Source organism: Elephas maximus, chromosome 16, assembly GCF_024166365.1.
Source record: "Elephas maximus indicus isolate mEleMax1 chromosome 16, mEleMax1 primary haplotype, whole genome shotgun sequence".
Lineage (NCBI taxonomy): Eukaryota > Metazoa > Chordata > Mammalia > Proboscidea > Elephantidae > Elephas > Elephas maximus.
Window position 1 is genome coordinate 66,237,158 of NC_064834.1, and position 14,343 is coordinate 66,251,500.

General features: G+C 35.2%; 1 protein-coding gene across 7 annotated transcripts in view; it reads left to right on the forward strand.

The window, feature by feature from the left end:
• The window catches only part of ATRNL1 (attractin like 1), a 685,371-nt gene that overhangs the window by 244,825 nt on the left and 426,203 nt on the right, over positions 1-14,343 (forward strand). For 5 of the 7 annotated variants that reach the window (XR_007513388.1, XM_049854677.1, XM_049854678.1 and 2 more), the window contains one exon: positions 6,408-6,469. The exons of the other annotated variants lie outside the window; for them this stretch is intronic. Coding sequence is in view for 4 of the 5 variants with exons in the window: in XM_049854677.1 (XP_049710634.1) it covers positions 6,408-6,469 (62 nt within the window). In the remaining variant the exon portion in view is untranslated. The remainder of the gene's footprint in view (positions 1-6,407; positions 6,470-14,343) is intronic. 7 annotated transcript variants of the gene reach the window in all.

Consider the following 14,343-nt stretch of genomic DNA (forward strand, 5'->3'; position numbering starts at 1 on the left):
CGTTATTCATTCACCAAACTGTATCAGTAAAAATGCTAGGTTCTTTGCTAGTTGCTAAGGAGGTATAGATAAAAGCCATAATCCTGGCTTCAAATATCTTGAAGTCAAGTGGAGGAAAAAAAAAAGGCTTCAGCTAATGTAAGCTAATAGTCACAGTAATCTGTGATTAATTCCCAAGTGTGGAATTTAAGAACTAGAGTCAGAGTGCATTGATTTTAATCTTAACTCCACTGCTTACTGCCTGGGTGACCTTCTAAGCCCATTTTCTTATCTATAAAATGGAGTTAATGACATTATCTCATTTATGCAGTTATTCTGAGGATTAAATATCCTAATGTATGGAAAGCATTTATCACAGTTCTTAGCAAGCACTCTATAAATGTTAGCTCTTTTTAGTAGTACTTTGATAAAAGTGTGTGATGGAGACTTCAGCAATACAGCTGAGGGCCACCAAACAGACTGGATCGTTTGAATGGGAGTCTTTTGGATAGAGTTACCCAAGACAAGAAGGCGTGAGGGCGTGAGAGGACAGTTTATGCCACACAGGCATAGAAGTTTATTAACCTATGCCAAATATTAGAAACTGCCAATTCTGCAGTGTCCATGCTATTAGTAGAGAAAACCAAGGGCCAACTTTTGAAGATTGTTATATGCTGTATTAAGACGGTTGGACTCCAAACTGAAAGTGGTAGAGAAACATGGAGGGGTTTTAGACAAGGAAATGAAGGGCCGTGAGGAGGGGAATTACAGAAATCTGTTTTAGTTTTAAATAGACCATTTTTTTTTTTTGCCAGCTGGGTGAAATTGAACAAAAGGGTTATGAGATTGAAGGCAGGGAGAACATTTAAGAAGTTTTTTCATTAATTAGGAGGGAAGTCATAAGTGTCTTTACTAAGGCATAAATGGGAGAGGATTGCAAAAAGAAAAAAAAAGGTGTAAAAAAATATTAAGAATTCAACTTCCCCATTGTTATCCTTAATTTTTGGCATTTATTTGCCCTCAAAAGAATTACATCCATTATATTTTTGTGAACAATATTCAAGGGTTTATAATCAGAGTAATTTGTGCAATAGTCATGTAAAATTGGCAGGTATATTTATTCCTTATGTTTTTATCTAGAAATATGCTTTATTCTAATTTTTAAAAATTACCCATTTTCTATTTAACCATCCTTTTGAAATCATACGCCATCAGGAATGATGCAGATTATTATATCAGTAAGCAAGGTTATGTGAATTATCTCTAGGAAATGTATACTTATCTGGAATAGATTATAATGACCAGTTTTAGCCAGTAATAGCTAATTTCAGTCCCAGTTTGCATTTCTTTATAAAGAAAGATGAATAAATAAAAACAAAACCTAACGATATTTCAAATTGCTTGCCGGAAAAGTGACCCAAAATGTCTTTGAGATGTGACTACTTGACTAATTTACATTGTGTAACTATGCTTTTAAATCAGCATTTTGAAGAACTGTAATTCAAACAACAGTAGTTTGGAAGAGCTTCTCTTTTACCTTCAGTTTGTTGGACGAACTTGATAATTTTAGCCTATCCTTTTATATTTTCCATTTTATTCATCTTGAATATTATATCAGAGTTTATTATTTATGGCAAGTTGACATTTTGCATAAATACACCAATTTGCCCTTTATAAAATAAGAACATTTTTTTTCCCCTCACTTACAAATTTTGACATTTTCTGGAAAATATCAAACTATTAAACTACTCTGTCAAGTGTACTTAATATAACTTTTTTCTTCAAATCATAAAATTCAAAATGTTGATTACTGCTGTCAATTCATGAAAAATACGGCATGCCTTAAATTCAAGTTTTTTTATTTTAGACATGCAGCAATATGAATTTGCTTTTAAGCTTTAATGCACAAAATAGATTCTCATTCTGTGCTGTAGTTTTAGCTAGCTTAGTTTTTAAGCATGTTGTCTTCTTAGTATTTTGTGGGGGCTCTTTAAAAAGATGGGGAAAAAAAGAATATTGTGAAATTTTACCATTAATTGGTCTCTCGATTAGGATTAGATTTCTTTAATCATTGGACAACTTGAACGAAATCGTTACAGAAGAGGGACTTTCAAAAGTGCACTTACATTGGGTATAAACATTTAAAACTAACTTTAAACGCAACTTGTGAAAACATGGAATATTTTTTATGAGAATGACCATAGAGACAAAATAGAAAATATTGATTACCTGTAAAGGGCCATGTTCTGGCCATGACATCAGTCTATGGAAATCTCCCTAATTAGACAATTATGGATTCTAGGGACAGAAATGTTCCGTATACTGAGGAGATGTACTCTCAGAGAAACTATAAATTTAGAGTGTTGTTGATGTTATTGATTTGTCTCACTGTTTTCTAAATGTAATCAGCTAAATAACCACTCTTTGAAGGCAATCTCATTTGTTTTTTCATAGGTTAAGAAACAATGTTTCAGGCAATGCCATCTAATTTAGACTAGAAAATTGTAGTGTGTTCTAATTCAGCTTCTGAAATGAAATTCCTAGAAACCAACATAGTTAAAAATACTTAATACTGAAATTAAGGTGAAAATACATATGAAGAAACCATTTCCGATCTCTTAGTTTCAGAATATTCTAGCTAAAAAAAAAAAAAAAAGTATATGTTAAATCTCAGAATTTTTTTTCTCTGATTAAAGACCAAATGAAAACTCATATATGTTTATATTGTTGTTGTTAGTTGCTGTCAAGTTGACTGACTCATGGTAACATCATGCACAACAGAATGAAATGTTGCCCAGTCCTGCACCATCTTCACTCTCTTTGGTATGCTTGGTCCATTTTTGTGGCCACTGTATACTTTGAGTACAACCTGGGGGGTTCATCTTCTAACACTGTATCAGACAGTTATCTATTGTGATCCATAGGGTTTTTATTGGCTAATTTTCAGAAGTAGATAGCCAGACTTTTCTTTCTAGTCTGTCTTAGTCTGGAAGCTCTGCTGAAACCTGTCCACCATAGTATTTGAAATACTGGTGGTATAGCTTCTAACATCGTATCAACACACAAGCCACCAAAGTTTGACAAACCGACAGATGGGTGGTAGATATTTTTACATAGGAATGAATATCTTCTAGAGCTTCTGAACCCTATAATAAATATCAATTTTATAAGGAAGACTAATCAATATTTGAAGGTCTCAAGTTAGAAGGTATTTATTATCTATATGAATTATTGACTTATGTAAGAAATTCAAATAAGCATGTTTTTTTTTAATGTTTCTCAGATTAACATCTGTACCTCCTTCCTTTTTTGGCTTTTAGTAATGATATGTAAAATCCTAAGAACCGTCCCATGCTAAATTTTGCTATTGCATTTACTCATTTATTCAACAAACTTTTTTTGAATACTTATCGTATATTATATACCAAGTACTATTCTAGGTGCTGGAACAGAGCTGTGAACAGTATAAAGGCTATTATTCTCAAGGAGTTTACGTTTTTATGGGAAAAGACATTTTAACTAATGATCAAGCAATAAAATAAGATCACTTCAGATTAAAGTATGAAGGAAATAGATTTACACAATAGAGAGTAGAGAGTAAGGGAGAGGGCTGCTACTGTAGTTAAAGTGTCTTAAGAAATGTGGTATTTGAAGTGAGGTCTAGATGGTAAGGAACCAACATGTGTGTGATGACCAGTTGCCCAACATCCTTTAGAATGGCTCTCTCTCTGTTTATACTATTCTTTTCCCTATTAAAAAAAAAAAAAATAATAACCCTTTGCCGTCGAGTCAATTTTGACTGCTAGTGACCCTATAGGGCAGAGCAGAACTGTCTTGTAGGGTTTTGAAGGAGCGGCTGATAGATTTGAACTGCCGACCTTTTGGTTAACAGCCAAATGCTTAACGACTGCACCACCAGGGCCACATATTCCTTTCCTTATAAAAACTCGTACCAAACCTGTTGCTGTCGAGTCACTTCCGACTCAAAGTGCCCCTATAAAATTATAGTCCTTTTAAATTCATTGGAAGGGGCCTGGAGCTGCTAGATGCAGTTCTTGATGAAGATATATGGAGAACAGTGAGATAAGTTTGAACCTAATGCTACATTTCTTCCTGGTGCTCCCAGCTTTTATTCCTGTCTGACCTCAGCACTTCTGCATATTTTTAGACTATTAGGAGTGATGCCGTGTCCCACGTAGGGACCTTGAATACCATATATGCCTGTTTAAAAACTTAACACCTTGACACCTTTAAAGTCTATTTATATATTTAATATATTTGTTCTTCTTCAACACTTTTTGCTTCAACACTTTGGTAGACAGATCTTCCAAAATTTTAGACAATTCTTTTATAGCTAGTAAATTTTACTTACAAATATAGTAATAATTGTTTTCTCAAATGTTGTAAAGCTTTTATGTATGCTTAATATGGTTTTAACCTAAAATCACAGCTCCAATTAAATTATTTAATTATACATTATAAATTGGAATTATTAAATCAACTCATTTTGAGAGGCCAAATTATCTTAAATATTTCAAGTGAAATACATCAATATTACTCATAAAATTTTGTGTCTCGTGAATATGTCTTCCCAATTTTAAATCTTGCAGAAGTTGACAGATGCCTACTCATTAAGTAATATTGTATCAACCCAAGTAATTTTGAAGGTTCCCTTCACAGCTTCCTTGAGATAGAAAAACAAGTAGAGATTTTGATGAGGACGTTGACTGGATTCTTGTCAGCAACGTTGATGTGATGCACTGAAATTTATTTATAAATTGTGACTACATAACTTCAAAAGGGGTGTGATCACTTAGCCCACTACTCTTCTATGCCTCTACTCAGGGAAGTCTATAACTCACACATCTCTTGTAGATTTTGTATTTCTTTGAGTTTTGAGATAGGCAAATACCTTTTCATTTAACCCTAGTGCCCTTTGAACTTTAGAGTTCAGCATTATCTTCATTTACTTCTTAGGACATGACATTCATCGATACTAAAGTGATATCAGATTGAATTATGGATAGCCTTTATGACTTTGTCAGACTCTTTAGTCAAATCTTCCAAGCCCATTCTGTTTACATAAGACAAGGCTGAACAACTTTCTGATATAAATTAGGATATTTCACAATCTAATGTTTTCATTGATTTGAGGGTAAATAGTCTTTCTCATATTTAAACACATCTTATTTTATTGAAAGTATTATTAGCATTGAAGTATAAATTGCAACATTAACATCTGTTTGTGTTATCAAATGAATGACTTTCTCCTTAAACTAGTTGATGTAATTAATTGCGTAGATTTCCTCATGTTGGATCGTTCTAATAGTCTTTGACTCTTTCCTACTGTGCTGTGGTGTTCCAGCATGCCTTTAGATAATAGTTTATTTAGAAAACTGTATCCATAATAATAAGTAAACTGGGTTCATAGATTTCTTTTTCATTACTACCTTCCTTCAAGCTTTAATATTAAGATTATACTTTATAAAATGGATTAGAGAACTTTACGTCTTTTTGTGGTTGTGGATAGTTACCCTAAGTGCCCTGTGTTCTTTAAAGTTTGATAGAACTCACTCGTAAAGTACTTTAAATCCTTTCCTTTGTATTTCCTGCAAATTGTCAGTTAATCCTTCCATTAATGCTATGGGCTATTATTATTGTCATTTCACATAAGAGAAAAACAGACAGGACTAGATTAGTTTCCTAAAATAGATACCAAGTAGAACACTGGATTTCAAAATGAGACATTCCCTATTCAGATGTTACATTCTTGACCAATGCACGGTATAGTACTTCCTAAAGAGAGGTGTTACTGTATGATCTGTATGTTAGCAGAAATGGATAACAACTTTAACTTTATGGTCTAGTTTCACCTTTTGAAATTCATTTCTTATTAATATGAACTTTTAAAGTGAAGTGACATATTTTACTCTTTGAAAGATGTATGATATTTCTATGTATATGCACAGCTTCCTTAGACAAGAACACATAAAAAAAAAATCCCCCCGTGTCTTATATAGAGTTTAAATTTCTTTTAGAGGCTCAAAAGCAATTATCAATTGTGTTAATTGAAAATGTGATCATTATTAGATGAAGAAACTCATTCTGCATATTTTTGTTAGGCACATTGAACCTGTCATAGCATTTTACACGAAACTCTTCACATGTGGTCTTAAAGTAATATCTATTATAGTTTTTTAACTAGTTATTCTCATAGCCTACATGAAGGTCATGCTTACCACTGACTATATTAGGTGTTATAGATGAAGTTTGAATTCTAGTATATATTTGATTTCTTACATGGCGATCTAAATGTCTTGATACTTTAAAACCATTGCACGTACAAATACTCTGAAACCTCAGCACAGCTATTGGAGAAGGACAGAGATTCAGAAAGTTTCAAATTTTACTTTATTTTGATTTTTCAGATTGCATTCTCACAACACAACACTATCATGGACCTTGTGCAGTTTTTTGTCACCTTCTTCAGGTAATTTGCTTTCACTGACTTTGACATTGTTAAACTTATATTCTGATATATGTCCTGTAATATTAGAAAACTTCTCAATTCTTTAACCTTAAAATATCATAGTGCATGCTTTGAGTAGCCTTATATGCTTAACTACATAGCACAGAGCAGAGGAAACACGCTCAAAATATACCTGTGCAAAAGTATTTCACTGTCGCATTCTTTAAGAATGAAATAGTTTTAGTGGAAGGAGGATGATAGCTTTGAGATCCCCTGTCCTAGATAATTAAAGTCTGCTTTACATGGAAACCCTGATGGCGTAGTAGTTAAGAGCTACAACTGCTAACCAAAAGGTCAGCAGTTCAAATCCACCATCTGCTCCTTAGAAATCCAATGGGGCAGTTCTACTCTGTTCTGTAGGGTCGCTATGAGTCAGAATCTACTGGATGGCAGTGGGTTATAGGGCTGCTATGAGTCATAGCCAACTCGACAGCAATGGGTTTTGTTTTCCTTTTTTTTCTGGTTAAGTAAAGAAACCACAGCTTATGCTCCATATGGATTAGGTGTGTCTCCTAGAATTAAATCAGTGGTTTCTTAAGTGATTATCATATGTGCTTAACAAAGTCTACAGAGGATTAGAGAAAGTATGTATTTTCTGTCTCAAGGAGTTTGTAATCTGAAGTACTAAATGTGTCTTTGAAAATAGTGTTCTTCCTCAGACCATTAGTTATGTGAGACATTGATTAATGGCAGTTTCCCTGAAAAAAAGGGTCCTATCATTAGACAATTTGGGGAAATGCTGTGTAAACTAAAGTTAAGTAAGGCTCTCCTGGTTTTTAACTAACATTATTTTTCAGACTTTTAATATCTTAATTTGCAATGGATCTTTCGAAAAGAGATGGTAGAGTTTGTAGCATTTCTCAAAACATGAAAACTATTTAGGAAACACGCATTTTCATTTCCATGATATGTAAATAAACACTGGGTTAGGGGAGAAACTGAGTTTCAGTGATAGAGTATCTGTGTTGTGGAATCTTGGATCCTCCGGATTGCAGAGGATGTAATTTTTGTATTAATGTGCTTATAATATGTACAGCTCATTCTAGTCCTTTGGTGCGTTTGTGCAAGTTAGACAACTGTGTCTCCTCTTCCTGACAGACAGAGACCTACATCAGGACACATGGCTTCAAGATCAGAGTGCGATATGAATTTCAACCCATTTACGTCCTTCACTGGGCTGCTTTTTATAGTAAAGAACCTGTACAACTTACTGCTGGCATAGATGCTGTGCCGTGCACTTCCCTTAACACCAAAGTAACCATTATCTTGTTGACTGTCTTGTCCAATAACCTAATAAAAACCCTCCTCCAGAGTGATAGTCTAGTTCAGGGGTCATCAGGTCATCAAATTTTTTCTGGACAGGGCCAGATAGTAAATATTTTAGGATTTATGGGCTACATGGTCTCTGTTGCATCTACCAGCATTCAGCTCTGTTATTGTGGTACAAAAACAGCCACAGACAATGAGGAAACCAGTGGGAGTGGCTACACTCCATGAAACCTTATTATAAAGACAGCTGGTGGGCTGAAGTTGGCCTGTGGGCCTTGGTTTCCCTGACCCCTGATCTAGCTTATCCTTAGATGCCTTTAATTTCAGGGAACTCACCATCTCCGGAGATAGCCTTTGCTATCTTCAGAAAACTAATTGCTCTTTATAATTGAGCTGAAATCTGCTTCTCTATAGTATCTCTTCTAATTCATGCATATGGGTCCGTACATAAAAAGTCTACTCTTCTCCATTTACAGCCTTTCTGATTTTTAAAACTTTCTGTTCTGATTTATTACACATTCTCTGTTCATTTATTCACTCCTTTTGTCAAAACCTTTGCTGTTTTAGTCTGTGTCCCCTAAAAGATGTGATTCCCAGAATTTAATGCTTAAAAAAATCTTTAAGAAAGCACATTAATCACTAACATCTGTGGAAAGTTTATTAACACTTAAAATTTGTCTTTTACAAAATGAAATTTGAGAAAACATCTTAAATATACTTAATTATGTATGATGTATATGTCTTAATATGAATGTATTTTAAGGCTACTAACCAGATTACAGGGACCTGGTGGCACACTGGAAATCCTGGTGGCGTAGTGGTTAAGAGCTATGGCTGCTAACCAGAAGACTGGCAGTTTGAATCCACCAGGCACTCCTTGGAAACTCTATGGGGCAGTTCTACTCTGTCCTATACAGTAGCTATGAGTTGAAATCAACTTGACGGCAGTGGTTTTTTTTTTTGTTGTTGTTTTGGTTGCATGCTGGTTAAGTGTTTGGCTGCTAACCAAAAGGTTGGCAGTTCGAATCCACCAGCCTCTCCTTGGATACCCTATGGGGCAGTTCTCCTCTGTTCTATAGAGTTGCCATGAGTCAGAATCAACTTGATGGCAATGGGTAACCAGCTTACAAGGAGCCCTGGTGGTGCAGTAGTTAAAGCACTTGGTTGAAAACCAAAAGGTCAGTGGTTTGAACCCACTAATTGCTCTCTGTGAGAGAAAGATGTGGCAGTCTGCTTCTATAAAGATTTACAGCCTTGGAAACCCTATGAAGCAGTTTTACCCTGTTGTGTAGGGTTGCCCTGAGTCAGAATTGATTCGACAGAGGTGGATTTTGGAAAAGAGTATAATTTTGAAAATATTAGAAGTTACAATTGAATAAGCATTGTTTAATGCATTAAAATAAAACTATTTTTTATGTATAATAGTGTGAATAGAAATATACTGAATATTTCAGCTGTCTGTAAAAATTCACAAAGCTGAGCATTCATGTAAATTACTTGTGTGTTTAGACCTTTTATTTAGATTTTGAGTTTGTGTACATATTTAAATTCAGTAGCTCTTTTATTCAGCCAAAGAAAAGTCGTGTTGGTGTGCACCATGTCTTAGAGATGATCCTATTTATTAGGTTGTCATCCTGGACTAAGTGAAATAAAATGTTATAGTCATTATATGGGATAAAACATATTGGACAGTTTTATTTGTCATTTAAATTTCTTTAAATACTGAAATGTAAATTAGGTAGCTTTAAAATAGTCTCATTGTTCAGAAATAACAAGGACAGAATATTTTGAAATTTCATTTTATAAGGCCACTGCTAAATTTTAAAAGTTCAAAATGAGTCAGTATTTATGGACACCCTGCAGTCGGGCTACTGTTACTACTATTGCTGTTTCCAGTCCAGCCTTTGAGGAAGCAGAGTTGACTATGTCAGCTTTTCAGCTTTGCCGTGGTGCCAGGAGAACCAGTTCTCCAGCTTCATGTCAGATTTTTACCTCTACGATGAGTGTACTTCCGGTGGTAAACATAATTGGGCCGAAATTGGAGAGATGTAATATAGAGGTAAAGGCTAGCTCTGATCGTAGCTTTCTTGAGTAGGTCACCTACCTTCTCTAAATCTCAGCCCTTTCAGATATAATTACATTTTTGTTGTTTTTGTTAGAGACCATGGTATAATACAGTAAATGGATAGAAAACTGAACTGTTTTTTAAAGTAAATACTTAATTTTCTGGTGCGTAAAATTGCAAAGTAAGTCTCTGTGATTTAAAAAAATCTAAATTATTTATTTTAAAGAAATGCAGTTTTATTATTTTCAGCTTCATGCAATAACTAGTTAGTGTTTTGCTTCCTAGAAGTGGTTTGGTGATTATATAATTATATAATTTGCTACATGTATATAAAACCTATGTTGATAAATGACTCTAAATTATTGAGGGTACTTTAAAGCCCTTTTTTCTAAATGTTTTGTAATCCCCTTGCACTCATATTTATAAGCTTCACTTAGTAAGTTTGACAGAAAATAGCTCATAATAGGCATTTATGGTCACTTGATATCTCAGCTTGATGTCAAACTTTCTGTCTTATCTAGGGCCCAGTAACACGTGAAGAGCTGTTTCTCAATGGGTGTATAATTCTCTATTGCAGATAGCATGGCCTTGCTCCAGAATCTCAAGGGCCTGTGTTGAGATTCTTCTCATGGGGCTTGCCATGTGCTTCATACTGCATCCTTTCCCACCCTGATGTCTCCAGCACCATGAAGTATGATGAATTATATGGCCCAGTTGACCGGGCTGTCATAGCCTTGGCCTGTTACAGTGCCCCTTCCTGCTCTGGCCCTACTTAAGGCTGTGTCCCCTCTTTATTCCCTTTTTCCCTCAGTTTACTCAGAATTCAGCCCCATGCAGTCCCAGAGTAGGAACATTGTCATCAGCAAAAATGGTTGAGAATGGGAAGCAGTAAGAGCCAAAGCTCTGAGAAAGGCAATCTTCCTCTAAGTCTGGTAGAGCTGTGGTTAGGAGAGGGCAGAGACAAATCCCATTGGTTTTCCTCTTCCCTGTCCTCTCAGTGCAGGACATTGTGCACTCATGGAAGTAGGTGGTTTTTGGCCAGGTTGTAAGTGGAGCCCAGGCAAACAGAAGACACCTGGGAGATAAGAGATAGAGAAAAGTCATTTTATAAAGTTGTTCCTGAGCTCCTGGAATCATCCTGACTGCACCTGTGTGGATCTGATGCCAATTGGCTTATCAGAGACTTTGAGAACTAAGCTGATGATAGAACTCTGTCCAAGTCACAGACTGAGCAGAGGTGACTCACAGGAGGGACAGACTCACATACCACTGCAAAGGCATTCAAAACATTGGAGCCACAGCCCACAGATGGCTAAAACAAAATATCAAAATTGTCTGTAGAATAAAATAAGACCTCAAGCCCCATGTAAAGTGGATGTAGCACAAGAGTGCTCTGGGGTGAAGAAAACAGTAGAGAAGACTCTGATAGAAGTGGTGCGATTTTTAAGTTTAGTTACAAACTCAAGGACTGTCTGTAAATGTTTATTGCTTTTAGAAGACCTTTATCAGGTGCTGGATCTACTAGATATTCATATGGGGGAAAATGACATTGACCCGTACCTCATACTAAAAATAAAAATAAAATAATAAATAAATGCTAAGAGGAAAAGAAAAACAATGAAGTATCTAGAAGATAAAATAGGAATTCATTTTCATATCCTTAGAGTAGGGAAAGGTTTCTTAAACAGATGCATAAGGTACTAAAATAAAATTAAACTACACTAAAACTAAGAATTTTTGTTCATCAGAAGATGCTATTAACAGAATGAAAAGTCAAGCCACACGGTGGTGTATTTACATTCTATATAAATGATAAAGCCTTGTATTTAAAATATATAAAGAACTTGTACAAATCAATAAAAAATAATAATAGTCTGAACATGCAAAAAACCTGTTGTTGTCGAGTCAGTTCTGACTCATAGTGACCCTATGAGTCTGAAAACTCAACCTCTCCTCTAAAAAGATGAACAAGAGACTTGAACTTGCACTTCACCGCATGGGATATCTGAATGGCCAGAAAAATATGAAAATGTGCTTAACTTAATTATTTATCACAGAATGCAAATAAAAAACATAATGCAATATTACTATTGTGTTATACTACCCACCACAATGGCTAAAAGGAAAAAGCCAGATAATACCAAGTGTTAGAGAGGCTATGGAACTCTCAACTTTTCTGATGGGACTAAAAATCAGTGTAATAAATCTGAAAACGATTTGAAATCATATTCTAAATTTGAAGTTACGAACACTTTATGACTCAACAATTCCATCCCATCAAAAGCCATGTGAAAAGTATTTATAGCAGTGTGTTTTAAATAGCTAAAAACTGAGAACAACCTAAATATCCCCAAAGAGCAGAATGGAGAAATAAATTATAGTTTACCCATATAATGGAATAATTTGGAGAAATGAAGAAGAGTGAACTGATGCAAAATGAACAACATGGAGGACGTCCACAAACATGGTGTTGAATGAAAGAAACCAGAAACAAAAGAACACATACTGCAGGATTCCATTTATGTAAAGTTCAGAAATAAGCGGAACTAATCTGTTATGTTAAAAATCAATATGGTAGTTCTCTTTGGGGAGGAAGGAATTGGTAAAGTTGTATTTCTTTATTAGGATGGCGGTTACATGAGTATATTATATTCGTAATAATTTATTGAGCTGTACACTTGGGATTTCTGTATATGTGTTATGCATCCATTTTTTAAGAAAGTAAAAAAAAAACGACTGCTTTTAAAATATTAAGAGGCTTTTGTGCTTAAAACTTTTTGACCTAACAGCATGATATCAAAAGGCATGTTTCAAATAAAAATTAACTGTAGAAAGAAACACTCCGTACATTGACCTTTATTACTTTTTGTTGGCCAGTTTGAAAGAATAAGACACTACCCATGTAGGTTATCTGTAACAGGAGGAGATAACCAGAAAGATCTTACTTTCTGGACTCTTCAGTACTTTGCCATGAGAGGTTTTAGAGCACTATTTTTTGTAAAGGTTCCAAGAAAGGGTTTAAGAGTTATCAAAGATGCTCTGTAGATTTGCAAGTGTGTAAGCAATTGGGGAAGGCTCATCAAGGTATTTTTCTATGAATTTTGCATAAATTTTACATAAATGTAGTAGTTTTTATGGATTTTTTCCCAGCCTTCGTTCAACTACTTCCACATGGCTCTTTAGCATCCATGCCATTTGGGTGGAATTGATTGCTGTCCAGCTCCACGGGTGGGTCCTGACAGGCTAAATAAAGCTGTTTAGTACGTGACCTTCCATTAACAAAAATGATTGGTAAGAGGTGAGAACGTGTGAGTGTATGAAATAAGGCCTGGGACTGCTACATCTGCTTTTGTTGCTAAGAGGGCAATAAGCCTGAGAATAAGCTGATGCACAGCACAGTGCACAGTCCAGAGAATCAGAAAGAAATGGAACTAGGGTCCTGATCACACCAAACCTTTTGGACTTTGGAGAGTATTAAATCAATTTAGTCCTGATCGTGCAAAAAGCTGGACCATGAATAAGGAAGACTGAAGAAGAATTAACACCTTGGAATTATGGTGTTGGAGAAGAATATTGAATATTCTATGGACTGTCAGAAGAACGAACAAATCTGTCTTGGAAGAAGTACAGCCAGAATGCTCCTTGGAAACGAGGATAGTGAGGCTGCTTCTCATGTACTGTGGACATGTTATCAGAAGGGACCAGGCCCTGGAGAAGGACATAGTGCTTGGTAAAGTAGAGGGTCGAAGAAAAAGAGGAAGGCCCTCAATAAGATGGATTGACACAGTCAGTGGCTACAGCAATGGACTCAAGCACAACAGCTTTTGTGAGGATGGCACAGGACCGGGCAACATTCTCTTCTGCTGTACACAGGGTCGCTGTGAGTCAGAACTGACTTGACATGTAAAAACAGCAACAACGGCATTGCTTACACTAATTTGAGTTAGGTTTCCGTTACTTGCATTTGAAATCATCTTAACTGATAGTGCATCCTAAGGTATAGTAATTCTTGCCTAACAACCCTCCAAGTAGTTTTACCAACTTATGCTATGAAGATACTGTTTTCCTACTTCCCACCCACTGGGATTTATTGATTTTTCATCTTTGTCAATCTGATAACTGAAACATAAGTAAATTTTTCTTTGTAATATACACAGCTTTGTTGTGTTTATAAGTTAGTGGTTTATTTTGCTAACATTTTAGTTGTTAAGAAATAAGTGGTAGGAAGGTGTTTTTTTAAACCATTGAAAGATATTTTCTAGAATAGCAGCTATTAGGAGGTAAATTACTTTTAAAAATATGTCTCTGTGTTTCAACACAATTCCTTACTTTCTAACGTTTTTTCAGTGACATTAAAGATTAATATGCCCATACAACTATTAAAATACATATTTAAGGCATGATGTTTACGATCAGGTAACCTTCAATGGCTATAAACTAGTGACAGTGTTATCACTTGTTGCATTTGGTGCGCTAGATTGCCGCGAGAGGGTATTGCTTT